The 27855-nt window shown below is 51.5% G+C and overlaps 2 protein-coding genes across 27 annotated transcripts in view; one reads left to right on the forward strand and one right to left on the reverse strand.

The window, feature by feature from the left end:
• The first annotated feature begins 206 nt into the window (after nucleotides 1–206).
• Arid5a (AT-rich interaction domain 5A) overlaps nucleotides 207–27855 on the forward strand; it is a 28217-nt gene continuing 568 nt past the window's right edge. The window contains exons 1-8 of one of the 11 annotated variants that reach the window (XR_010054592.1): nucleotides 207–355; nucleotides 8479–8597; nucleotides 9436–9556; nucleotides 9837–9889; nucleotides 10216–10313; nucleotides 10470–10782; nucleotides 11127–24184; nucleotides 24391–27855. The exon at nucleotides 24391–27855 is cut by the window's right edge and continues 568 nt beyond it. Coding sequence is in view for 8 of the 11 variants with exons in the window: in XM_063267145.1 (XP_063123215.1) it covers nucleotides 352–355; nucleotides 8479–8597; nucleotides 9436–9556; nucleotides 9837–9889; nucleotides 10216–10313; nucleotides 10470–10782; nucleotides 11127–12338 (1920 nt within the window). In the remaining 3 variants the exon portion in view is untranslated. Of the gene's footprint in view, nucleotides 356–2181; nucleotides 2351–8478; nucleotides 8598–9435; nucleotides 9557–9836; nucleotides 9890–10215; nucleotides 10314–10469; nucleotides 10783–11126 lie in introns of all 11 variants that reach the window. The other 10 variants (XR_010054594.1, XR_010054593.1, XM_039083563.2 and 7 more) reach the window with 10 other exon arrangements.
• The window catches only part of Kansl3 (KAT8 regulatory NSL complex subunit 3), a 43574-nt gene continuing 43482 nt past the window's right edge, over nucleotides 27764–27855 (reverse strand). For all 16 annotated transcript variants that reach the window (XM_039083566.2, XM_006244808.5, XM_063267150.1 and 13 more), the window contains one exon: nucleotides 27764–27855. This exon is cut by the window's right edge. The gene's annotated coding sequence lies outside the window, so the exon portion shown is untranslated.

Genomic DNA, 27855 nt, shown 5'->3' on the forward strand with positions numbered 1-27855 from the left:
GGCACACTACAGAGAGCGGGCAGTTTTCTAAGATTCTAGTTTTGCCTCTGGGGAAACCAACAGACACAGGAGAGCCATGATTCTTAGTGTCCTACATCAGCCCCTAGCTGGAAAGTGGGCGTACACTACAACTCCCAGACGTCCTCCGGCTTAAGGGGCGGAGCCCTCCCCGCCCTAGAAAAAGGATCCATCAATGGAAGCTCAGAGCGCGGCGGGGGCGGGCCCAGGGGTGGGTCCTGGGGAGAGGAGACCGTCGAGCGGCGCAGCGAGCCAGTCGCGCCGAGAGCGCTGGGAGCGGACGGCTGTGCGCATCGAGGGTCTCCGGACGGCGACGCACGCTCTCGCTGGGCAATGGGTAAGCGGCTGGCGGGCAGCGCCGGGGTCGGAGGGTTGGGGTCCCGGAGCGATCGTGGCCCTCGGGGCAACCCGAGTGTCTGCGTGCTCTCTTCTCGTGGAAACTCGGGGCGGCCAGGGGCTTCCCAGGCGTTTATCTCGAAACTCTCCTCTCGGGCTCTGGACTGAAATTCACTGAGCCGCCCACACTTCCTGCTGCGGTTTCAATCTCGAGCTGCTCTGGGCCCATTTGTTGTGACAGCTGTCAGCAGCAGCTTCTCGGCCGCGGGCCCCTCCCTGCCCCGTGCCAGCCCAGCGCTTCTCAGAAGCCGAGGCGCCCGGGCCGCGCGCAGCGCTTCCCACTGCGGTCCCGATTCCTGAAAGTGACTGCGCGGGTTTTGAAGAAATTGCTCAATGCGCTTTGAAGAATCAACGGTTCCTCTTTTCTGCCGAGGGACATGGTTGTGGTTTGACGGTCACAAGCTTCAGATCCCCTGCTCCTCTCTTCTCTTTTCCTTTTCTTTCTGTTTCTTTTTTCTTTCCAACCCCCCGTAGGAAAGAGGCTCTCTTTTTACCCGTCTGGTTCTCTGAATTTCCCTCTCTTCCCTTGGGTCTCTTCAAAGGGACAGAATAGTGGCCCTGGACAGGGGGTGTTTAGTGGAGGGAGGGCAGAAACTTAGGCTGCCGGAGTGCGACGAACAAGTTTGGCTTTGCTCTCCTTGCCAACTGGGGGCACAACCTTGCAACCGCATCTGCGACCCTCCGCACTGCCCAGGCGTTGCCCCCTGACTGGGCTCACACCCCATACAGGCACAGTGGGGCCAACTCTGGGCTGGGAAGGCCTCAAATTCATCCCAAGTTTTGCCGATCAGGCCAGCATCCCATAGTCTTATTTCAGAGGAGTGTAACAGGTGCTCTTTGCCCCGCCCCGCGGGCACTATTGGGAATTGATGTAAATCTAGGGATCTCAGAGCCTAAAGAGGATGGATGCCTGGGAAGGGAAGGGGAGGTGTTATCTAGAGGGTCTGGTCTCCACAGCAGTTAGAGTCCTAACTGACTGCTTGACCTAGAACTTGAAGTGACAGAGGCAGAATGGGCCTTAGGATTATATACTCCACCCCCATCTTTTATTACAGAGAAACTGAGGCATAGAGATGGGCTCAGGTCTGACAGTGAGTGAGGACCAGGCTTCAAAGACTCCTTGCCCTTTCTCTTCTTTCTGGTAGCCTTCTGCTGCCCTGAGTGGGAAGCTGAATGGTCTAGATTCCCCCTTGACCAGGATAGCAGGCACTGTGCTAGGGTGAGGAGAGGAGGAGAAAGGAAAAGTGAGGTCTGAAATTTCCCTGTGTAGGGGTTCTAGTCTCCTGTTGAGTCACCCTCTGCAACTTGTTTCTGCATAGGTGGGGTGGGAAAACCGGAAATGATCCATATAGAGAGCTCTGTCTTCACCAGACATACAGACAGAGGGTGGGGCCGTGAAGACTCAGCCCTTCCAGGATTAGGATCTCTTGGGCTATCTCAGGGCAGTGGGAGTCTAGCATCTTAAACCTGGTACCCCTATACTCCCCTCTACCTTTCTGTACCCCCCAAGGGCTCTCAGCTTGTCTCTAGCCACTAACAGAGCTTGGCAGAAGTGCTGAGGGTGGGCTGTGGCCAGTTCTGTGCCCTGGATCCTCAGACTCCTGTCTAGCTGTCCTTAAGGCTGGCTCTTGGCAGGACACCTCCCCCCCCCCAAAAAAAGCCAAACTGCCTATTGGAGCAAGCCCAAGGAGGAGAATGCCAGGCAGCCAGCTTCTGGGCCATGAAGTGGACTGACCGCTTCAAAGGCTGTCTTTGTTTCCTCTCCAGAGCTTGAGCTAAGAGAAACTTAAGCCAACAACCTCAGGCGAGCGGGCGGGACTGTGTCTACTGGTTGTTATTGAGGTTGCTGTTGCCGTTATTGACGTGCTGTTCCCAGCCAGTGAGTTTTCATGAAAGGAAGTGTCACTTCCTTCCCATCACAAGAAGGGTGACTGGGGTAAGCAAAGGAGGGAGAGGGAGGGAAAGTGGTAGCCACACCTTGTGAGGCAGTTTGAAGGGAGTGAGCCTTGAACCCTGTCCGAGCCCCCGGGGTTCTGAGATCAGGTACATGCTTCCACCTGCTTAGGTCAGTCTTTCAGGAGCACCCTAGGGAGATCGGATACATGGCAACAGGCAGGTGTCGGGGAGGTGATTTGGAGGGCGAAGCATCATTTCTTGCTCTCTTCTGCTTAGAATCCTGGCTACTGGGGGTTGGGGATTTAGCTCAGTGGTAAAGCGCTTGCCTAGCAAGCGCAAGGCCCTGGGTTTGGTCCCCAGCTCCGGAAAAAAGAAAAAAAGAAAAAGAAAAAAAAAAGAATCCTGGCTACTGAGCCCAGCACACCCATCTCACAGATGAGGGGAGAGAGCTTTAAAACAGCGTAAGGTGTTAAAACGGTGGAGGTGATAAAAGATGCACCCAGCATGGCATGGCGGGGCACGCCACCAGTCCCAACACTAGGGAATCATACATTCAAGGCCAGCCTGGGCTACACAGAGAGACCCTGTCCTAAGCAAACAACTAAAGACAAGCAAAGACAGCAAGCACCCCCGCGTGGTACCAGAGCCCTCTCTCCCCACTTTGTCCAGAGCCGTTTCATCTGAGCTCTGCTCATTGACTGGGGGGGTATGGGGCAGGCTTACAGGCCCTCTTGATATCCCAGCAGCCATCCCTCTGCCTCAGTGACTCCACTGCAGGGTAACCCTCACTATTTTCATCTTCCCCCTTTCACCCAGAGCCATTGTCTACCCAGACAGCAGTTAGCATTTCTTCAGAGAATCTCAGGAGTGTCTAACACCTTTTCCTTCCTTAAAGGTTATATATAAGGTGACAGCCTGTATTGCAAGGTGATGGGACCCTGGGAGACTCCAAGGCCAGACCCATTGATTCACACCATAGACCTTCTTCTTTCTGCCCCTTCCTATTCGAGGCCTGGTTGGCTCTGTTGTTCACACTGACCTATTCTTTTTTTTTTTAATAAGATTTATTTGTTTGTTTGTTTGTTTGTTTGTTTATTATATAAGCACACTGTAGCTGTACTTCAGACACACCAGAAGAGGGCATCCGATCTCACTACAGATGGTTGTGAGCCACCATGTAGTTGCTGGGATTTGAACTCAGGACCTCTGGAAGAGCAGAGTGCTCCTAACACTGAACCATCTCTCCAGCCCTGACCTATTCTTATTAGCAAAGGAATGGGGCTGTACAGATCCACTCACGCAGTGTGGGGAAGTTTATCCATTCCGAGCTTAGTGCTGTGGCCAAGGTCTCCCTCCCCTATTTAAGCTCTAGATGTGAGGGTTCGGGCTTTTGGCACCATTAGACTTTTGTAGTTTGGAATCTCAGCTTTGCCGCTGGGAAGCTGTGTGACCCTGAGGCAGGTTGTCTGACTTCTCTGAACCTCGGGTGTGACATCCGTAAGGCGTGTGCAAATGTTCAGCCCCAGGTAGCGCAGGAGAGATGGGCTTCAGTGGAGCCATAGCTGACGCAGAACGGAAATAAGGGATGGCTTGAAAACACCAGCCTTGGCAAGCTCAGAGAGGGAGACTGCAACCCGGCCCTTAGTGCTAATAATTTAGAGTCTAAAGGCCCGAGCTGCCTCTTTCACAGCCTTGGGGTTGACCCACAAGGGGCTGGGGCAACCCTCCTGCTGAACCTGCACCCGCCTTCCTGCGGCCTAGGAAGGGACTCTGTCAAAGTGCTGTCTCAGCTTCACTGGGTCCTTGTATGGAGAGCAGAGTAGGAAGCTCAGGGAACTGGGACCTGGAGTCCTGCTGTGGCGCAGAAGGAGCAGACCAGGGATAAAGCTGTTTCTCAATTTAAGTGCATTTCGACCAAAACAATTTTTTTTTCTTTATTCCTTTAGAGCAGTGGTTCTTAACTACTAAGGTTGCAGCCCTTGGATACAAACAGCTACTCGTGTCGTGGTGACCCCACCCACAGCCACAAAATCATTTTGTTGCCACTTCATAACTGCCATGAGTCATAATGTAAAATACCCGATACTCAGGATATCTGGTCTGCCAACCCTGTGAAAGGGGTCGGGACCCACAGGTTGAGAACTGACACTTTCTGTGTCAGTCACAGAGAAGTGTGTTGAAGGGAGGCCTGACCTCTGTGTGGTGAACTCTTTCATTAAGCTCCAAAAGTTAAAACTGCATATGGCCGCCGTGCCCTAGCGTAGGACAGACTAGAAAGTCTAGGGACGACCCAGGCATGCTTCTGACATGCTTCTGTCATGTGTGAGATTGTGGAGAAAGTAGCCCTTCATTGGCCATAGGGGTATCACTAGGTCAGCACTGGGAACCATTGGAGCAGCAGAGGAGAACATAGGTAGACCCCTACCTCACACCTCACGCCTCACGCCTCACGCCTCACGCCTCACGCCTCACGCCTCACACCTGCAGACAGTCTACACAAGACTTCAACCCCCATTATCATGATTGTTTCATGGAAGGTGGCTTTCTCCTGCCTTACAGGTGGGGTGATCCTGAGAGACAGGGTCACCAGTGCCACCAGCGCCTTCTCACACCTTGTAGAACCCAAGGTGGGACCCGGCCTGCGACTCCATGCTTAGGCCTTGTAGCAGGAGGCACAGGAACCAGGCAGGCTGGGACGCAGTCTCAGTCTACGGTTGTGGGCTTCAGAGCAGAACCTTTCCGACAGATGATTTACCTGGAACCCGCATCTATAAATGATCAGGGAAATGAGGGGTTAGGACCGCCAGAGACAGGACTAAGGGTACCCTGCCCCCTCATCTAAAGCTGCAGAAGTGGAACCCAGGAGGTCCTGCCAGGACAGAGAGAGTGATAGCGTGGCCAGAAAAGAACGGACACCAAGTTCATTTGGGGACTCAGGACACCATGATAGGTTTTTTGTGGATCAAGGCGGGAGCTCTGGCGCCTTTTCCATCTGGGGCCAAACAGCTTGGATTGGTGGCTTCCTTTCCAGGTAACCCGAGTGCCCTACTCCAGGAGATTTTCCCTGAGCAGGTTCATATCCCAGATGAACCGGGCATCCATCCCGTGTAGAGATCACCAAACTGGTGGTGTCCACCTGCAGCCCACTGGGAGCCCTGGGAACATCAGATTCTGATGAATCCTCACTCAGGCCATATACATCAGACTTAAAGTACTCCCCGGGGGGTTGTCATGGCCCAGCTGTCTCAGTTTTTGAGATCCGGGGGCCATGACATGCAGATCTTTATGTCACCCTAAGGGATAGATGGGAGGCAGGAGTGTGAAGAGGCTCAGGCCAGAGCAAGAGGTGCTTCTGGTTGTCCGACCTGAGAGCCACCCAGAAGTAGCAAAGGACCCCCAGGACCTTTTCTCCCGTGTCAAGGAAGTAAAGTCCGAGACGTGGAGTTTCAGAAAACGTGGTCGGAGAGAGAAGACACTTGTCAGTCCCTAGGGTTTCTGGAGACTGACCATGTCAGTAGCTCTCTGAGAGGGTATCCAAGTCACTTTACACACGGGCAGGAGTTAGGATGAGCATCTCTGTAAGTGTATTCGGCCATTTTATGAGGACTTCGCCAGTGGCAACAATAACCCCAGCAAGTCATTGAACCAGTGGTCAAACCGGCTTTGTCTTGAGTTCTGGTGTCCTAGGGAGAGGCTGAGCCTCTTGGCCTGTCTGGCCTCTGTTTTCCTCTCTTTAAAGGGAGTCCCTCCTGGGACTAAATGAGGGAAAGTACCTGCAAAGTCACAGCCCCAGCATCAGGGACTGGTACAACGTGAGCAGACACCGGCATGGATGACTGTACTTGTGAACTGTCAAAGGGAGAGCCTTCCAGGAGCTAAGCATCCTAACACTGGGTCTTCTGGGTCACTTGGCTGTGGGACCAGTGTCTTCAAGAAGGTTCCTTTTTTTTTTCTTTCTCCTGCTTCTTCTCCTTCTCTTTCTTCTCCTCCTGCTTCTCCTTCTCCTCATCCTCCTTTGTTTATGGAGACATGGTTTCCCTGTGTAGACCCTAGCTGTCCTTAGGACTGGGAGATCTGCCTGCCTCTGCCTCCCAGGTGATGGATTAAAGGTATGTGCCTAGGCTGATAGGAACATGGGAGATTCTTTTGCCCTTCCTGACAGGAAAATCTTTCAGCTTCCTTCGACAAGGGTTCTCTGAGCTGGATCAAACCAAGAGTTGGTCCCATTGTACCAGATTAACAAAAGAAAAGGGAAAGTTGTCAGACAGGGTGTGATGACCCTGACTTCCAGGAACTGAGTTGGATAAAACAGATCAAAGCAGTAGCCCTGGCCTGGAGGACTGAGGGCTGCCTCTGTGGCCACTTCCAGGCCTTGGGCTGGCACAACTCTGGAGCTCTGGATTCCAGCCGTTGACCTGGTCTGCAGAGCGAGTTCTGGGACACCCAGCCCTTTAATTGGACATGGTATCATGTAGCATGTAGTTTCTATACCTCCCTTTAAGCTCAGGGCAGACTGAGCTACCAGCCCTCACCCAGGAGCCACCTCGGATCCGCAGATGAAACACAAACACACACACACATTAGCTTATTTTTAACAGCTGGACTCTAAGCCTTCCTCGACTACCACACCCTTCTTTTCACTCCCAGCTCAACACCCTAAATCTGCCCTCAAATTAGTTGTGTCTCTAATCTCCTGCCTGCTACCCTAGGCCCAGTCTAGGCCAATGGTCACCCTACCCACCTGAGACCTCACATGGCTATTGGCTCTTCCCCCCTCTGAAGCATGGCAAATCTTTTCTCCTCTCCTGTATCTGCTAGCCCACCTGCAGGGAATCTGGAAGCCCTGCCTCTTCCGCCCAGCCAGTAGCCAGTAGCATCGTAATTGATCAATCAAGAACCAATTGGAGAACAGGACCTTCAGGGTTCACACGCAGATTTCTGATCAGAGCATCAGAACCACCCCATACAGTATCATATAATGCCTGTCACCCCATCCTTCAGAAGGCAGAGACAGGAGGATTGCTCTATGTTTTAGGCCAGCCAGGGCTACACAGTGAGACATTACCTTAATTAATTAAATAATTAATTAAAAATTTTGGTCCAAATCTGATGGCAACTTGCCTCATCACCTGATATAGATAGATAGATAGATAGATATAGATAGATATAGATATGTATATGTGTATATATATGTGTGTGTGTGTGTGTGTGTGTGTGTGTGTGTGTGTGTGTATTGCAGTGGCCAATCTGTGTTGCTTTTGCAACCTCCTGCCCAGGCCACAGCTTTCAGTACACGGTGGCACATGTGACTTCCCCCGGGTCATCATCACAAGCCAAGAACCTCTATCATTCCTTTATCTAGCAGCTGTCTTGACCAGGGGCCAGGGGACTCATGGGTTTGGGCAGTTTGCAGTTCAGTCATGACGGACAGGACAAGGAAGGACACAGGAGTGCTGGAGTTAGCTGGGGCTAGCCAAGGCTACCCAGAGGGAGGGATTATGTCTGCTTTGAACGGCCATCAAGAACCTTGTTATTGAGGGCCTAAGAGCAGTAGGGTGACATCAAGGATGAAGCCTTGATGACATTCAGCCGAGCTACTCTAGTGCTTTCTCCCTGAACTTGGGCAGATTTGAGAGAGAGAGAGTGTCCCCAATCCTACCCAGACTCCTCTGGTTTGATCCTGGACAGTAATGAGGAGGCTGAGGGTTTCCTGCAGAGACGTAGGGGAGTGATTAAAATGGAGGTAAGAATAGAGAATGGCTGGGCTGGAGAGATGGCTCAGCGGTTAAGAGCACTGATTGCTCTTCCAGAGGTCCTGAGTTCGATTCCCAGCAACCACATGGTGGCTCACAACCATCTGTAATGAGATCTGATGCCTTCTTCTGGTGTGTATGAAGACAGCTACAGTGTACTTATATACAATAAATCTTAAAATAAAAAAAGAATAGAGAATGGCTGATAGTCCAGGGTGAGCCAGTGTGTCTGTGCAAGCGTGCGTGTGTACGTGCACATGTGTGCTGCTTAGAGGAACAGCTCAGTGTGGCACTGACCAGCACAGAGCACTCACCCCTTCCCTGGCTGATGTGAAGGCCCATCCCTCAGCCCCCTCCCCACAGTCCCTCCTACCCACATCTCACTTGCCTCTCCTCTTCTGTTCCCCTTTCCCAGCAGCACCTTCGGCTAAGGGGAAAGCGGAGCAATCAGAGGAAGGTGACCTCCAGGAGCCCCCTGTGTCCCCCAAGCCTCAAGATGAGCAGAGCAAGAGCCAGAGCCCCATCCAGCTTGAGGTGAGTTGGACAAATCCTGGGACCTCTTCCCACTGGGCCCAGCCTCCAGGGAACCTGAGACACCCCAAGCTCGGAGAGGGAGACAGGTGTCTACCTCATCTGGCAGGGCTGCCTGGGGCCCCACATTGGAAGGTGCAGGATATGGGTGCTAGGCAAGGCAGGACCTCACCCGGAGTTGTAGTGGAACTCTGATAATCTAACAACCTGGACTCAGTCACGAAATGGACGAACATACGTCTGAGGCACTAAGGCCTATTCCCACCCATTTGTCAAACTGATAGCGGGAAGCTACAGGCTGTAGGCCGCTTGGTACCAGGAAACACTGAGTGCCTTTGTGCATTTAGAACTTTGGATTTTGGGGCAGGGTATCTCTGTGTAGCCCTGGCTGTCCTGGAATTCTCTCCGTAGATCAGTCTGGCCTTAAACTCACACAGATCTGCCTGCTTCTGCCTCCTCAGTGCTGGGATTAAAGGTGTGCGCCACCACTGCCTGGTGTGCATTTGGCTTTTACCATATGGTTTAGGAACACTGACCCTGCCTTCTGAGAGCTGAGTTGGATAAAACAGATCATAGCAAGATATAAAAGTGGCCCTGGCCTGGAGGGCTGAGGGCTGGCCCTGTGGCCACTTCCAGGACTCTGGAGCTCTGGATTCCAGCCATTGACATGAACCTGGGCGCTAAGTCTGGGTTGCACTTGTGTGACCCGGGACAGTAGGCTTGGTGCTCCCAGGTAGCCCACAGTCGGGACCTAGGCACTTAGTCCTTCCCACAGCCGTGGTTTTCCAGTGTCCAGCTGCCCATCAATGGGGCCCATCCATGCCTCCTGCTCTCTCCCTAGGACTCCCCTAAGGCAGGTGGGGAGCAGGAGGAAGAACAGGCCTTCCTGGTCAGCCTCTACAAGTTCATGAAGGAGCGACACACGCCCATCGAGAGGGTGCCCCATCTTGGCTTCAAGCAGAGTGCGTCCCAGGGGGAAAGGGTGCAGGGGGGTAGATATAGGGGGCAGCCAGGGGATCCCCCCAGGCAAGACAGCAGGCAAGGCACCTCTGCTCCAGGTGACCCTGGATGCCACCAGCCTATAAGGGTTGCCTATGAGGACAGTGCCTCCCTGAAGGCCAGGGGTGGAGTTGGGTTCCCATCCTCCTGGCCATCTGCCAGCCTGCCCCATGTATAACAGCGGTCCTGCCTGGGAGTGTGGGGTTGTAGAGCCTGACAGTCTGCCTTGCCTCTTCCCTGCAGTTAACCTGTGGAAGATCTACAAGGCAGTGGAGAAGCTGGGGGCCTATGAGCTGGTAAGGAAGACTCTCAAGTCCCTTCCTGAGCTCCAGCCTCAGCCATACCCCTAGCAGGAGCAGGGTGGTTGGCAGGGCTGTCCTTGCCTGCAGACTGGAGGAAGATCAGAACACCCAGGCCCTGCCTGTGTGCTGTGGGATGAGCGACTGTGCACTTTGTATCTCTAAGCAGGTTTCCTCCTATCCACTGTTCCACCCTCCACTGGCACAGCTGGAGAAAGAACCCCCCAAATTCAGCTCTCATCCTCTCCCTGCGAGGGGAGCCTGGAGCTGAGAGGGTTCTGTGGCCAGAGGGTACTCAATGGCCCGTCTTTGGTGTCTTACAGGTGACAGGCCGCCGCCTCTGGAAGAACGTGTATGATGAACTTGGGGGTAGCCCGGGCAGCACCAGTGCGGCTACATGCACACGCCGCCACTATGAGAGGTACGCATGCCCTTAGAATGCTGTACAGCGAGGTCTTCCCCATTCCAGGGGCTTGGCAGGCGTGTGCTGGGAATGGGGTACAAAAGTAGTATTGAGACAGATGTGCTATTTGTGTCCAGAAAAGGGGCGGAGTATATGCACTTGTGTCCTTGTCAGGGTTGGGATCTGCAGCAAGACAAGGAAGGAGCAGAAGGCTTTGAAGACAGCAGGGGAGCCAGAGGGGCTATGGGGACGCCCACCAGAGGCCAGCTGCGATGAGCAGCAGCTAAGCTTCTGGTGGTGGACACACTGGCTCCTCCCCAGGCTGGTCCTCCCATATGTGCGGCACCTGAAGGGAGAGGACGACAAACCACTGCCCCCTACCAAGCCCAGGAAGCAATACAAGATGGCCAAGGAGCTGAGGGGAGATGATGGGGCCACTGAGAAGCTGAAGAAGGCCAAGGACTCAGAGGAGAGGCAGGCGGACCAGGTAAGCTGAGCATGATGAGGCTGCTTTTACAGCTCCCTTGCCTGCTCTGGCCATGGCTGCTGACTCCTGCTTGGAACACCAGGAACCTGCAGCGAGGTCGGGAGCTAATGAACTTTGGGCTATCTGAAGGCCAGCTGACACTACTCAGAGGACCCTGTGCTGCCGTTGCAGAGTAGAAAGTAGTAGGCTCCATCTGCTCAGGATGGGGCACCGTGGAAAACTTCTGACCTTGCAAGGGCTAAGAGATGCTGCTGGGTGCTCTCCGAGGGCATGCACCTCCACGTCTCCAGGTCAGGTGCATGATCTTGTACCCAACCCTCAGACAAGCCTTTTTCTTCTTTTAGACCACATCAGAAAAGACCAAATCAGATGCCCCTGGCCAGACACAGCTTCCCAGACAAGGATCCTCAAGGGATAGCACGGAACAGCTGGGCCCAGTATCTGGGTCTTCTCCACCGTTCCTGGGTGCTAATAGCTGTCCTGAGGCCTACAAGCGGCTTTTGGCGAGCTTCTACTGCAAAGGGGCGCATGGTATCATGTCACCACTGGCCAAAAAGAAACTCCTGGCTCAGGTCAGCAAGGCAGAGGCCTTGCAGTGCCAAGAAGAGGGCTGTCGCCACGGAGCAAGGAGCCCCAACAAGGACCTTCAAGAAAGTTCCCAGAACCCAAGAGGGCTGGCTGAGAACTCTGAACACCAACTAACCCCCCCGGAAGGATTGCGGGCCCCTGGTGGCAGCACTGGTGTGGAGGCACAGGTGGGCCCCTGCCCTACAGCCCCCACATTCTTAGGCCGTTTTCATGCGTACCCCACCGAGGTGCTGAAGCCCGTCAGCCAGCACCCCAGGGACTTCTTCTCCAGCCTTAAAGACAGGGTGCTGTTGGGACCACCTGGTAAAGAGGAAGGGCTGACAGCCAAAGAGTCCCAGCTGGTATGGGGTGGGGATGCCAACCGCCCCTCTGCATTCCACAAAGGCAGCACAAGGAAAAGAAGTTTCTATCCCAAGCCCAAAGCCTGCTGGGTGTCCCCCATGGCCAAGGTCCCTGCTGAGAGTCCCGGAGCCCCACTCCCCCATCCCAGGAGCCCAGGTCTTAGCAAGAAGCGCGGCTTGGAAGAAGAGGGATACACTCATGGTGGCAAGAAACTGAAGGCGGTGTCTCCCTTTCTGAAGGAGGTGGATGCCAGGGAGAGTGAGGGCAAGCCTGCAGCCCCTGGCTTGGCTGTATCCTGTCTACTGGGCCCAGCCCTGGGGCCCACTCCTCCAGAGTCCTACAGGGGCACCATGCTGCGGTGTCCTCTGAACTTCACCAGTAGTGCAGACCCTCTGAAGGGCCAGGCCTCACTGCCCTTCAGCCCCCTGGTCATTCCTACTTTCCCAGCCCATCTCCTGGCTACAACAGGCCCCTCGCCTATGGCTACCAGCCTGATGCATTTCCCTCCCACGCCATATGACACTGTCCTTCGCAACAGACTGGGTCCAGCTTCGTCTGCCTGGCACGTGCCCCCCGTCACAACCTATGCGGCACCCCACTTCTTCCACCTCAACACCAAACTGTAGGGCCTGAGTCTATCCTGCTATGCCTCGGAGATGGGGCCTCAAATGGGCAGATGCTGCTGCGCATCTCAGGCCAGACTAGCCTCCCCGAGTCTGACTCCCTCGCACAGACAGGAGGAGGCAGTGGGCTTGTCTGAATGAAGCAGCCTGTGCCCAAAGCCCAGGGACCAAGTTGTGGTAAGATCATGAAAGTACCTGAGCTGGTGTTCTCTTTCCACAGAGGCCAAGAGGTCTGAGAGGCTGGGGAGCTAAATTATCAGCTCAAGGCATCCAGGTTGGCCACGAAAGACCCAATAAAAAGACACTGGTGTGATTGCACTCAGCCCAAGGGTATACAGCATTGGACGTTTGCAAGGGGAGGTGAGGCAGGAGCGAGCGTGTAGGCGTGGCCATCAGTGTGGGAGCAAAGATGAAACAAAGCCACTCTGGCCTGGACGCTGCCACCCCACTGGAGGGTAGGGCCAGAGCCAAACCGGGCCTCTGTGCGCAGATGAACAGCCGAGATTCCTTTCGCTCCAGCCTCAGGACACTCGACTGTTGAGGTTGCCGTGGTGCAAAGCCCAGAGCACACTGGTGACCTGTGAGACAAGTGGGAGGGGCTGTGTCATTGCAACCCTCTGAGCTGAGCCAGTCCCAGAAGGCCTTGAGTCTTTCAGTGAAGGGCTTGCTCTGAGAGACCTTGCTGTGTTGCTCATGTTAATCTGGGACCCCTGACCTAAAGAAATCCAACTATGGCCTTCTCAGTAGCAGAAGCTACAGGTGTGAACCTCTGTACCCGTGAAGAGGGGATTTGTGGGTGTTCGTATAAAACCCAAGTGAGTCTGTCCTATTGGTGGGCAGACCTGTGAGCCCAGCTGCCTAGTGTTCCCAGTCAGTAACCTGCCACATCCACACCTATTTTTCCTGTTCCACATACTGGACTTGGGGTGAGGGGTAGAGGGAACCCATCTCTACCTGTGAATCTGTTGACAAGTCACAGTGATATTTAACTGTGGTTGCTCCAGGCGCCCACACAGAAACCCTGTGGCTTGGCATCCACAACTACCTTAGATATGGCTTGCTCTGCCAGTCCCAAGGAGACAGTACAGTTTCACACCATTCCTGGAAAGGCAGGGCCACCATGGCCCAGAGATGCTAGGATGCCAGTGAACCAAGTCAACAGATGATTACTGACCTACATCATGGGAACTCACCCTCTCCCTGACCCCAGGCCATGGGTAGGAGGGCAAGGTTTTGTGGTCCCCTTAGTTCACAGGAGGCATAGCCAAGGTCAGCAACAGGAAGTGCCATTGAGGATGTCTGACTCTGGGAAACGGTGGCCAGGAAGGCAGCTGCCTGTGGAAGGGAGCTGGGACACAGGTGTCCTCCAGGACCAGGTAGCCAGAGGGTGGAAGTCCCACTGATGCATCTTGCAACTTCCCGCCTTCTGTCTAGAGATACCAGGATTCCAGTCTGAGTATGCAGATTAACAGCCCTGAGCTCCTGACAACCCCTCTGCACCCATGCGTTAGCCCGTCTCTGAGCTTCTACAGCCCCATGAGGAAATGCCCTGGGTGTTGGGCTGCACACTGTGGAGTCAGGACCCAGGAGAGACAGAGGGTAACTTTGTTTCTGGAGGGATCCCCTTCATCTACAAAGTAACGCTAGTCCGAGCCTGCTCAATGATGGCATGTGGCGGACAGCCTGGAACAGGAGATCGGTCCAAGCTTCAGGAGCAGAGCCATCTGCTGGTTCATCAGGAGAATGCATGGCTGGGAGGGGAGGGTGTGTTGGTTTCTGGGCCGGACTCTACCTCTGCTTCAGCAAAGACTCTAGAAATGAATGCAAATCAGGCTTCCTGGGAAACCTAGGGATATTGCACCCATGTGCCAGTCTCACACAATCCTCCTTCCTTCTGTGAATGAGAAAACCGAGCTCAGAGGCGACTCCAAACGCCATGGTGGCTGACAGCAGGTGCACACACCTTCCCGTGTTCACTTGTGTCCCTGACAGGTTACCCCAGAGGACCCACAGGACTGCAGAGTTCTGGGCTTGTGTCCAGGGCATAACTTATTGTCAGAGTCTACTTCCAAATCATTTGTGACATCTGTGCTAATGGTGGGAGAAGGCAGAGGCCACCCTGGTATTTGTGCAGACCCAACCCCTGCCCGTGATTCCAGCTCATCCCTGGAAACAGCCTAAGTGTGACGAGTTGGCTATTCAGCAGGAAATACCTCATTTGCCTTGGGTGTAAAAGCGTGCTGCCCCTTTAACTGCCTTAGGTGGCGTTGGTATACATTACACCGGCATCTCCCACACGAGGCAACTATCACCACCGCAGTTATTTGCTTGGTTTGGTTTTTCAAGACAGGGTTTCTCTATGCAGCCCTGGCTGCCCTGGAATTTACTCTGTAGACCAGACTGGTCTCTAATTAATAGAGACCCACCTGCCTCTGCCTCTACTTGGATTAAAGACGTGGGCCACCATGCCCAGAGGCCACCTCAGCCAGCAACCACCAGAGTATTAAATAGAATGGCTGTCAATGTTCCTTGGCTACTGGAGGAACAGGGCAGCAAGCCTCTGAGGGAGTGGGGGGAGAGAGAGACAGAGAGAGGCCAGTAGCCAGGGGGTCTGTGGGGCAGGGACAGAGGAAGCCAGAGGTGACTCAGGCTGTATTTGGAGCCTTCTAGTCCAAGGGGCAGTTGGGCTTTTACATGAAATAAAAGAAAGATGGGAAGAGTGTCCTGCCTCCCAGATTTGTTTGCTTTGTGGTGCTAAGGATGGAACCGAGGGCATTTCGCATGCTCAGCAAGCACTGGCCACTCTCTGCGTCCCAGCCCTGGCCTCTGGCAAGTGGCGGGTCTGGACGCTCGGGACTAGGATGGAGCAGGGAGCCTAACCTTGGAGACGACATCTGGACACAGGTTTGGAGAAGTTTCGGACGTAACCGCCCAGCATCTCTGTTTCTGCTGTGAGCAGGATGAGTGTGGGGGCTGGGCTTGGAGAAGGGGAACTAACCAGTGATCTCACAGTAGAGTAAGGCTGTCCGCCGGCACAGTTAGGGCTCTGAGGCATCCAGAAAGCTAGGAGGCCGGCTGGATGCAGTCTTAAGACAGCTAAGCCCCACTCCAGAAGGAGCTGAGGAGGCTGCAGGGAAGGGCATCAATAGAGGACCAGGGACTGGAGCAGGGGTGCGGGGAGGTGGGGACAGATGGAAAGACCTCCAGACTTTAGATCTCAGTGTGCTGTGGGGACCTGATGGGGTAGGTGTGCACATGAGAGGCTCGGCTGAAATCAGCAGTTACTGGTGGCTGGGTGAGCTAGAGCAAGAAGGAGCCGTCAAAAGATCAGGCACAGGGGACTTTGAAACAGGACAGATAAGGGCAGCGGGCCTGCTGGGTGGGCACAAGAGAGAAGGAGATGGGGCCTCGGCACAGGAGGCAGGAAGTAAAGGCTGGCTCCCACATGAAGTTGCTGGCTGGACAGAGGCTTAGACTGGCAGAGTGGACATTAGAGAACGCCAAAGGCAAGTTGAAAACTCCCATGGCTTTAAAGGGATTTAAATCAAGAGCAGAGGCTGCCTGGCATGTTTAGATGTGTTTGTTTGCTTTCTAGTGTGCTGGATGGAACTCAGAGAGCCTTGGGAATGCTAGGCGAATATTCTACCCCTGAGCTACATCACTACCCTTTGGTATTAAAAAAAAAAAAAAGAATTAACAATATTTAACACTTCGAGATTCCCTTCGGTAGCCAGCATTTCTGGCCACAGAGGATGGCCTTCTGAATCAGGACTGGGGGAACCCATTTATCTCCCATAGTCCTTTAGCATCTCTTGTCTCCAACCCTTAGGGAGCCTGTCCTAGCCAACTGCCCTGGTCCCCACCGCTCAAGTCTTGACGCTAATCAGACACTAGGTGGCAGCTGCTGTTCTTCACGGTTACAGACCAACTCCCTTAGCTAAGGACTCTAAGACTGTGGCTGCGCTGCTATTCAAAGGCCTTCTGGGAAGGAGTGCAGAGCAACCCTTGATCTGGCAGGGCCAGCACGGTGGCAAATGTGAGTGCAAGCTCCCAAGACTTGGGCCTCACTCGCTGGGCTGTTCCTGCACACTCATGTGTATGAGGGTGACAGCCGACTACCTATGGGTTCTCTGTCCTCTTTGTGATGCAGAATGGAATCTAGAGACTGCTAAAGAGCAGATGACTGCAGAACACACTCTGGTCCTACCAGGGGGCAGCCCAGTCTCCTGGAAGCCACCTGACCCTGGCTGTGAGGCTCCCCCAAGGAGGAAAGACTCTGGCACACAAGGAGACCCAAGTTAGTGTCTTGAAAGAGGAGCTACCTCCTGCCCTTACATTTCCTGAGGCTCTTTCCTACCTCTAGGGCTCTTGGCTTCCTGCTTAGGCCCTGGGGTGGAAAGGAAAGGCCAAGAAACTGGAAGCCAAGTAGACTCTGACCTATACTTCCCCACAGCCAGTATGCCAGTGGGATTCTCAGGTCCTTTCCTTGCAAGCAATAGAAATGAAGGCCAATGTAGGTAAGAGAACTCCAGAGTGGTTCAAAGTGTGAGGGAAAGCCACACCCCAGGGGCTCAGTGTGTGTCCTTTATTAGTCGCTTTTCTGATCATCATAACCAAATAACTTCAGAAGTAACCTGGGGGAAGGGAGATTTTGTTGTTGTCTTAGAGAGGGTTTTACTGCTGTGAACAGATACCATGACCAAGGCAAGTCGTGTAAGGACTTTCATTCGGGATGGCTTACAACCAGTTCAGAAATTCAGTCCATTATCATCAAGGTGGGAACATGGAGGCATTCAGGCAGGCATGGTGCAGGAGGAGCTGAGTTCTATATCTTCATCCTGAAGGCTGCTAGCACAAGACCGACTTCCAGGCAGCTAGGATGAGGGTCTTAAGGACCACACCCACAATGACACACCCACCCCAACAAGGCCACACCCTCTAATGGTGCCACTCCCTGGGCCAAGCTTATACAAACCATCACAGTTGTTGTTGTCCATATTATCAAAGGCTTTATTTAGCCCATGGCCACTGGGTGGCAGAACTACAAGGCACTGGAAGTTCTTTGTTTTAGGGTAGACAACTGGGAGGAGGGGATCGAGGGGGAGAGGAGAGGGAGAGAGCACACAAACCAGACATAACCTCCAAAGGCATGCCCCAATGAGCTACCCCTGCAGCTCTGTACCACTTAGGGGTACCGCTGTGTGGAAGGTAGAGGCACAGCTCCTTATCCAGAGGTGGCCATGGACATCTAATGACAATCTGTATTCTCTGACATTTGCTGGTATCTTAGGCTGCATCGAAGTTGTGATATGTGTGTGCTCCAGAGTGTCTCCTGTCAGCCAATGTTCCCTGAGCTTTTGTCTAGTCAGGGGTTAGATCACAAGCAGCAGGCCACAGCTGGGCTCTGCCTCCCACCTTCTCGTGGGTTTCAGCTCTGGGTGACTCGTTAGAAGAGAAGCTGACTCTGGGTTTCAAGCTACCTATGCTAAGACTCAGAGAAAGTGTGCCACGTGGATCAGAGTACCGTGTGACACTAGGTGCACCCTATGTCCTGGGACCTCTCTGTCTCTCATCTGTAGTTTGGAAGTGAGTCATTTAACCTCAAGAGTCAGGGTATTTAGAGAAAGCCCTTCGTAAACTTAAGTTCTGATGAATGTGAGTCACCACTTCCCTTGCTAGCTTTGCTATGCCTTGTCCTGTCCTTTACCTAACCATTTTGAAAGCCGTGCATGTATTCTGACCGCTACACTTTACCTTGCCTTCTGAGTCAGTGACTCTGACTTTGGGATAGTGTCTGGGTCAAGAATGGTAAGCCAACTTTTGTGGTCGTCTGCAGCTCTGGATTGACTCACTGCGAAAGTGATGCAATTGATTAGTAATGTCTGCCAAGGCCCTAGGAAGGGGAGTGGAGGTTCACCTGCCACATCCGTACCATTGTCTGGTGGCTGTCTGATGCAAGTGCCTGACCTCACTGCCACATCTCAGCCTGGCTTTGGTGGTTTCCCTCCCACAGGAATGAAGACCAGGGAAGTAGCACTTGCTTGCGCTGGGAGCCCAGTCAAGAAAGGCTGGTTGGATATGGCTTGCCCATGAGCTTGGATGCCTGGGTAGTAATCAGGAACCTCTAGGGGAAAGCTGTTCAAAAGAGGTCTGAGGAGATGGCTCAGCAGGATTACAGACTTGCTTCCAAGTCTGACAGATTGAGTTTGATCCCCTGGATTCACATGGTAGGACAGAAACAACTACCGGATGTTGTCTTCTGACCCCCATGTATGCCATAGCATGCATGTACCCCTCCAAACAAACGAACAAATGTAATTGAAAATGGGGGGGGGGCTGAGAGGGGACAAGCAAAGGAGGCGAACAGAGGAGGAATGGTTCTTTCAGCAGTAACTAGGTGGGAGAGGTGGGTGAGAAGGAGAGGTGGGGCTTCCCAGTCACTGTGCATTTGCTATGGGGCTGATGGCTGTGGATGTAACCCTTGGGGACAAGTTAAAATAAGCATGCCACATCCAGCTCTGTTCAGCTCGCTGCCCTTAAACGTGGCCCACAACTCTGCACTGTTCCCAAATAAAAACTCCAGTGTCTGCTTGGAAGCTTCGTCCTTCCTCTGGCTTCTGGGGCCCCACTCCCCATAACATCATGCTCCGAGATTCCTCCCTGGGTTGGGCTCTGGGGTGTTCCCTGACTGGGTTTCTGGCAGTCACGCCTCCTCTCAGTTCTGGAGACATGCCGTTCCATCTGCCTGAAAACCATTCTCTCCTCTACCTGTGCTCTTCCCCGGTCCTCATCCGGAAGCCTCCTCTTCCTGGAACCCTAGCTTCATCTCAGGTGCTCTCAAAGCATCTACTGTTTCCCCATCCTACATTTCCCCATCTGTATCCCTGCCCCGCCCCGCCCTGGCCCACCCTGACTTTGTTCTTAGAGGCACCCATGTTTGTGTTCACCTTCAACTCCTGATTAGTCCACCCCACCCCACAACAGCCCCATACAACAGGGGTTCTGTGTTCACCCAAAGTATTATGGTACAAGTGTCCACGGGCGTGCATCACTAACACCGGTGTGGAAATTGCAGCTTTGGAAGTTCCCAGAGGACTCTTTGATGTGCAGGACCCAAAAAGGCTTAGAAGAATGGTGACCCAGAAGAGCAACTCTTTTTTCACCACTGACTTGGACAGCCCCAGCCCCACCCCCTCGCTTTGGGAGAGAGCCCACCCGGGACTCTTCCTGCAAAAATACGGGGCCTGTTCCATTCCATGCCCATCTCTGCACACACAGAGGGACAAAGCAGGCATTTCTTCTATTCTGGGAACCTTTTCTCCCCTTTAGGACCAGATCCATGGTCTTCCTACTTGTTAAAGTAGAAAAATGAGACTTGGGATTTGTAAGCCATCATTTTAAGTGTATGTGTGTGTGTCTGTGTGTGTGTGTGTGTGTACATACATGTGGAGTGTAGCACACGCAGGTAGTGGGACAAGTGGGGATCAGAGGACAATCTCAGGGTCAGTCTTTGCCTTCCATCGTGTGTGAGGTAGGGTCTCTTGTATTGCTTCCTGCTGCCTTTGGTTAGCTGCAAGCTTCTGGGAATTCTGTCTCCACTTCCCATTGCTGTAGGAGCTCTGGGATTTAGGCTTCTGCTGTGGTCAACTCTGTAGACCTTCGTACTGACAGCCCCGTAAGCCCTCTCTGGCATTGCACACTGGGCTTCCTTTACTGCTCATCTCCGTTGTTTGAGCGTTTTGGGGGCTGTCCAGGACTATGCTCTTTGTTTCAACAAGGGTATCTGAAGTTGTCGTAACCATGTACCAGTGCGAGGTGAGAGACAACCAGAAGAGCCAGGTGCTCCAGAGCACTCATTTGTGGACAGCGGGAACTATGCAAGCCTGTGTAGTCGAGAAGCCAGGTAGGGAGAATTCTAAATGAGTCCTCTGCTTATAGCTATTGACCACAGCTAAGAGAAATGGCCACAAAGTGTTATAACAAGGGCTGGAGAGAGGGCTCAGTCGTTAAAGCACTGACTGCTCATCCAGAGGACTCATCCAGAGGTCCTGAGTTCAATTCTCAGCAACTACATGGTGGCTCACGACCATCTGTAATGGGATCTGCTGCCCTCTTCTGGTGTGTCTGAAGACAGCTACAGTGTACCCACATACATAAAAAAATATTTAAAAAATCGTTAAAAAAAGTATTATAACAACTAGAGTATATACTGGACTCAAAAAAGAGGCAGCCTCATCATGGGTCATTAAATGATTATACTGTCTTGCAAACAGAACTGCATCGCATTGTCAAAGACAGGGAAACGGTGTGTTCAGTCTCTTCTCTCATTTGTACAGTCAAGAGGCACATCGTGATAGTAATAAAATAGAGACTTACAGAGAAAGAAAGGACGCACACCCAGACCCTGTCTGAAGTGGTCCTCTCACTCTCTGCAGTTGAAACCAATAAAGACTTCAAACGGATCTTTAATTTGTGCTTTGTCTATTTGCGTGTAAGAGTGTACGTCACATGTGTGCCTGGTGTCTGCAAGAGGCCAGAAGAGGACATCATATTCCTGGGGACAGGAGTTAAGAGATGGTTTTGAGTCACCATGCGCATGCTAGGAATTGAACACAGGGTTCTCTGATAACCGCTGAGCCATCGGTCTAGCCCCGAGACTTCAGACAGGTTTAAGGTGCATCTTGATGTAGCCCTGTCAGCTTCTAACAGTCCTGTTCTGCCAAACCCAAGAGTATTCCTTTTTTGAAAACCTATGAGCTATTAATGGAACCGCTTAGCGCCTACTTCTCACTCTTGGAGTGTTCTGCTGGTAGAATGTAGATGCTTTGCTCTCCAGGATCTAAAATGCCTTCTTTTGCATTCTACTGGCAAGCAAAGGACAATTACATTTTGCCGGGGGATGGATACATTTGCAAGTAAAAACAACCAGCCAGGCAGTGGCGGTCCATTCTTTTAATCCCAGCATGTGGAGGCAGACCAATTTCTAGTTTGAGGCCAGCCTGGTCTACAAAGCAAGTTTCCATACAGCCAGAGAAAATAGAGAAACCCTGTCTCAAAAAAGAAAATTAACCAATCAAACATTACTCTTCAATATTACAAAGCAGATTTCCCCAGGGCTGTAAAAGCTTGTTCGCCGTCTTTGAGAAAATGCTGTTAAGAGATCTGAGAACATTGCTAGCATGGAGCCCCGTTTTTTGTTTTTGTTTTTTTTTTTGGTTTTTTTGTTCTTTTTTTTCCGGAGCTGGGGACCGAACCCAGGGCCTTGCGCCTCCTAGGCAAGCGCTCTGCCACTGAGCTAAATCCCCAACCCCTGAGCCCCGTTCTTAGAATAACTATTTCCTCTACTTTGCTCCCGACCACACCTCTGTTTAAGGCCGACCTGGGCCACAGTAACAAGACCTTCTCTCAAAAAATGAAAATGAAATCAGATTATTGGGTCAGTGATGCCACCTGCAAGAACTTATTGTTGAATGTGATAGAGTTTGCACTAAGAGCTCACAGGTCTCGAAGAGGACAGTGCTCTTGGTAGATTGCTGTCTGGACCCATGGAGTTGAATTATGGGTAGAAAACTACATAGCAAAACAAAACAAAACAAAACAAAACAGTTAGTCATGTCTTATTAAACCCGCTTTGTAGCCAAGGATGAGCTTCCTGCCTCCAGCCACAGGGTACCAGTGTACAGCACCATGACAAGTTTTATTTGGTGCTGGGGGTCAAACCCATGGCTTTGTGTGTGCTTGGCAAACACTGTCAACTGGGATACATCTGCAGTCTTTCCTGCTCATTTTAATGATGTGTGCACGTGTGTTTGCTGCGGGGAGTGACCATTAGAAGAGGCACGTCTGTGTACAGTGCTAGTGACGCCAACTGTCCAGCAACTGGACATTGTGGGTGAAGAAACAAAGCACCGTCAATAGCTCTGGTGGCTTCTGGTGTAACTCTACTTACTAGAGATGTGACAGTGTTCGCCTGTTAAAAAGCAGTACAGCATTACTGACTACAATTCTTCAGTTTTAAAGCTGCTTGGTTGTAACTTCTTTTGAAGGGAAGGGCTCTTTGGGAATTGAATTTAGAGCTTTGTGCATGTCACATAGGCTCTATAACATGAGCTATACCCTCAGCCCTTTTGTAAATTTTGTGACAGGGTCTTACTATGGCTTTGAACTTGCGCTGCTCCTGCCTGAGTGCTGGGAGTATAGGTATGTGTTACCTATCCTTTTATATGATATTTAACTCCTTAGAGCTATTCATCTATTTATGGTCATTTCAAAGGATTTTGTTGTCCATGTGCTGCCTTTTCTTGAGACGACTGTCTCCTTAATGTCTAAGGGCAAGATGAAACCCAACGCTTCCAGTGAAAACTATAGACATAAACAAGGCTCCAGCTGTCGCCCCCTCTGTGGTCAGCCTGGACACACACACACCTGAGAACTGACTACAGCGCTACACACCCGTTCCAGGTACAGTGATGTCAGTGAGGGTGGAGGATGAGGGTATCTGCCCAAGCCTGGAGCTAACAAGGCCACAAAGCTCCTCATGGTGTTAGAGGGACAGTGTGAGGACAACCATGACCACTTTCCTATTCCAGGCAGGCTGGCATCTGCAGCCCTGCTGGGGAGCCAAAATTCTTCCTGCACCGGAAGTAAAGAGGAGCCTCCGCCCCATGTGAGGGTCCAGGAAAGCATCAGTACAGGTACGAGCCCTCCACCCACCCTGGGCAGTCACCTTCAGGGCAGAGTCAGACAAAGGCTGAGGAGACACAATGTCTAAACCAGACCTAGGGTTTCCTAAGAGCAAAACAGGAACAGATGAAGAAAAATTCTCAGCATGAACAAGAGGACAGTAACATGCCAACATCGAGATCACACACACACACACACACACACACACACACACACACACACACACACCAAAATCAAAATAGATTCATAATAGGCAGGATGGCACACAAAGCCAGAAGACAGCACAGAGAGACCTATCTCAGAAATTAACCAAAAAAAAAAAAAAAAAAAAAAAAAAAGAAAGAAAGAAAAGAAAAAGAAAATGGAACCACTCGTGCCAGCCTTCCAAAAGTAACGAGAGTTTGGGCTTGTATGTAGGCTGCCTGACACCATCTAGACATACACAGTTATCACGTTGGCTGCCTCCGGTACTTCTTCCAGGCACAGCATATTTCCAGAATTTTCACTCCCAGACGAAGGATGTTGAAGAATTCGTTGCTGATTGACCTTTAGAAGCATGGCTACATGAAGCTCTCCGAACAGAAGAGGAACAGTGAACAGAGCCCAGAGCATCAGCAGGGAAGACTCAGGGAGAGGTAAAAATTGGATTAACCACGACACTTTTTTGATTCAAATTATCTCTGACTAAAAACTCCCCCAAGTCCTGCCTGTCGAGGCCCTGAAAGTTCAGACGTCTGTACTGGAAGTGGGAGGAGGGGCCCATCGTGGAGTCTGAGTACAGTGTGGTATGGCACGGGGCTGTGGCAGAAAACCTTGGCTGGACTTTCAGCACCATAAAACAAGTCAGAGCATATGATGTAACACCTCAGGGCACACATCAAAAAGGCTGTATAAGGAGATACAATCAGAGACACTATAGTAGTTCAATCAAAACTGCATTGTAAAAAAAAAAAAAAAAAGTTCAAGCAACCCACACTGGCAGGAGAAAAGAAAAGAAACAGTACAACAGAAAACAGGAACTAACGGGCCGGCGAGAGTCCTGACATATCTGTAATTATGTGTAACGGGAATAGACTGCAGCCACCAATTGAAAGCCCGTCAGAGGGAAAATCACATGCTGAACGCAGTCAGTCCACTAGACATTCGCGTCTCATATAATCATATCGGTGAGTTTAAACAGAGAGGGGCCGGGTGGACCTCGGTGTGGGTAGGCCCTGGGCTCTGTCTTAGGAAGAGGGCGTGGGGGCTGAGAGAGAAAGAGAAACTAAGATTTCGGGTGAGGGTTAAAAGCAACACATAGGGACCTTACCTAATGATAACGAGGTCAACCCGGGGAATAAAATAATCCCAAGTGTGTTTGTACAAATCACAGAAATGTAAAGACTGTGAGCAAAGCGTACAGAGCTGAAGAGATTGTAGCTGCTGATTCCAACACCACCCTGATGGAAAAACATGGCTGACTACCACGAGGGCGGGAGAATATGACTGGAAGCACACACTGACCTCTCCAGAACCTAACAGCACCAGCGTAAGCATCCCTTATGTGTCCATAGAGCGTGGGGCAAAGTGGGTCACGTCCAGCCCATCAGCAGCTCTCAATAAATATGGAAGACCAAGTGTGCCACTGTCTGCACGCTGTTAGATGGACGAGAGGCATCACGTGGTCATGAGGAGACTGGCTGGTGGGTGCCTCATGTGCTGCTGCTGGAAATGTAAAATGCCACAGCCACCCTAGATCACAGTTAAGACAGTTTCTTAGAAAACTAAAACTTTGCCACAGGACCCAGTAGTCATACTTCTGGATGCTCACCTAAAAACTTGCATGCAATCACTTGCTGCCGCTAGAGGCATTGAGCTCTCTGGCCCCAAGGCAGAAGCAAGACGATAGAATGTCCTGTTATGGGGCTGGGGATTTAGCTCAGTGGTAGAGCGCTTACCTAGGAAGCGCAAGGCCCTGGGTTCGGTCCCCAGCTCCGAAAAAAAAAAAGAACCAAAAAAAAAAAAAAAAAAAAAAGAATGTCCTGTTATAGAAAGCATGGGGGGGTTGGGGATTTAGCTCAGTGGTAGAGCGCTTGCTTAGCAACCGCAAGGCCCTGGGTTCGGTCCCCAGCTCCGAAAAAAAAAGAAAAAAAAAAAAAAAAAAAAGCAAGCATGGGGATAATGTGCGGACAGTGTGTTCCTGCCGAGGCTCAAGGAGGGTAAATGGTGTGTCACGTGGCATCTCGTGGGGACAAGAATTCCGTCAGGGCGCGACAGCTGCTGTGGCGACATCCAGTTAATCTTGAAGATTTCAATGATCAATCCTAAAGTGCAATGCATGCTCCTGTCGCAAACTGAGAAAGAGGGTCCGTCAACAGGCTAATGCTCATGCCATGCTGCACGAAGGACATTCCCCAGCAATAAAAGGGACGAGCTATATTAAACCGTCACAAGACTTGGACAGACATCATAGGAATTACACTGAGGGGAAGACAATCTCAAAGGTCATGCTCTGTACAGTTCTATTTCTGCATTATTCTATTTAGAGAGTAGGAGGGATTAGTGCTCGCTATGGGCTGAGGTGGGCGGTGACTATCAAGGGGCAGGACAAGAACTCTGCACAGAGGAACAGTTAGGTCTTGGCTGTGGTTCTGAGAACAGAGTCAGAGAACCACACACATATTGAACCAACATTCACTTGTTAAAAAAAACACCCGTATGTACACGTCATGACGCCGTGGTGGTCAGAGAACAGCTACAGGAGCCGGTTCTCACTTCCAACCTTGTTGAGGCAGGGGCTTGTCTCTGGCTGCGATGTTCACAGCGATAGCCCACAAGCTTCCAGGCGCTCCTTCCTGTAGGAGTGCTGAGGGTACGTACTCATGTATGTAACCAATCCAGCTTTTTATGTGGGCTCTGGGGAGGCAAGCTTGGGTCATCAGGCTAGTTCAGCACTTTTACCCCGAGTCATCTCTCCAGCCCTCAATTTTCTCATTTTGGTGTACTAGTTAGGTGAAATGCAAGCCCTGGGGGAAAGCTGGTAAGGGTAAGCAAGCCCTATACTACCACTTTTTTTTTCTCCAGTAGCAAGCCTTTTTTTTTTTTTTTTTTCCGGAGCTGGGGACCGAACCCAGGGCCTTGTGCTTCCTAGGTAAGCGCTCTACTACTGAGCTAAATCCCCAGCCCCGCAAGCCTCTTTTTATTTTTATTATCAGATATATTTCTTTACTTACATTTCAAATCTTATTCCCTTTCCTGGTTTCCTGTCCATAAGCCCCTATCCCCTCCCCCATCCACCCCCCTTATTGCCCCCCCCACTACCACTCTTAAAGCACACACAGCAGAACTCATGTCTTCTTTTACAAAGGCAGTAGTAGGATTTGAGCGACTCATTGGCTTAGGCGACTGGGTGGGGCAAGAACCAGTCCTAAGTGGCTCAGGTCAACAGAACTGTGTCTTTGTGTTTTGAACTGAGAGATGGGGACTCATCAAGAAGTCTGTACTGGACAAGTCCTATGGCACCAGGAAAAAAAAATCTAATTCTGAGGGGCTGGAGAGATGGCTCAGCTGTTAAGAGCATACACAAGGCAGGAAGCTATGTGAGTTCTGTGCCAGCCTGGGCTGAGTAAGAACCTTCTCAAAATGAGCTGGGAGGTGAAGAGTCCCCACTTAAGGGACTCAACTAGTTTCTGCCTCTCCCAACTACCAGTCCTAAAACACATGCTTGGAAAAGATGAAAGGGAACTAAGACTTGTCCATCTTTCATCTGACTCAGCAATGGATTCAGGGACCCTAGGGAGTAAAAGGGAAGGAAAACAGCTGGCTCTACTGAAGACAGTTTAATGTGCCAAATGTCTGCTAGAGCTTCGGTCTCCACCAGAGATCTAATGCCAAGGCAGGCCTCAGATTCTGTGTAGCTAAGCTTCTGCCTCCTGAATGCTGGAGTTACAGGTATTTACTGGCACGCTCTGCTGTTTCTCCCTTTAAAGGTGAGGAAGAGGTGTGGGCTGATGTCTGTCTGGGTTCTGAGATGGAAGACCAGAAGGACCTAAGGATCAAAGGGAGGTCTCTCTGCCTGCAGAGACACAAGCAACCTGAAGGTTAGAATCCACTTATCAACCTCTAAGTCCTTATCTTGGAGTCAAAGGGGCAAATGCATAAACGTATGTTAGGATGAACAGCGAGAGATCCCACCCGGACTGAGGCCTAGCGGAAGCGCTAGTCAGGCAACATCAATCGCCCTTGGCCTGATGGAAAACCATCATGGAAAACCTGAAGGACCACATTCTCCCTTCCTAGGCTAGTCTCCATTTCTGGTCTTCTATCTCAGAACTCAGAACAGACGGACATCAGCTGGAACCTCTTCCTCACCTATAAAGGGAGTAAAAGCTGGGTGTGGAGGTAAATGCTGTAACCCCACCGATCACGAGGCAGAGGCAGAAGAGTTAACTGAGAGTTAAAGGCCAGTTCAGCTGCACAGTGACTCTTAGGCCTTAGAGTACATGAAACCTGTTTTTTATTTTTCTTTTCTTTTTTTTTCAGAGCTGGGGACCGAACCTAGGGCCTTAGCAAGCGCTCTACCACTGAGCTAAATCCCCAACCCCTGTTTTTCATTTTTCTTAAGAATCACAGTGCCCAGGCCCCACAGCTCAGGATAGCAGCCAGGCGCCTCAGGCACCTGTACTCCATTCGATATCTGTATCCATGGCACAGGCAATTCCCAAAGCACGCAAAGCCAACGAAAACAAGCGGAGGCAACACAAAGCTCAATTTTGTCTTTTATTTTTTGCTAACATAAGATCAGAACCATCACTCTGCTCACTTCTATGAATTCATCCAACCCAAATTATTATAGTAA

This window comes from Rattus norvegicus, chromosome 9 (assembly GCF_036323735.1).
Source record: "Rattus norvegicus strain BN/NHsdMcwi chromosome 9, GRCr8, whole genome shotgun sequence".
NCBI lineage: Eukaryota > Metazoa > Chordata > Mammalia > Rodentia > Muridae > Rattus > Rattus norvegicus.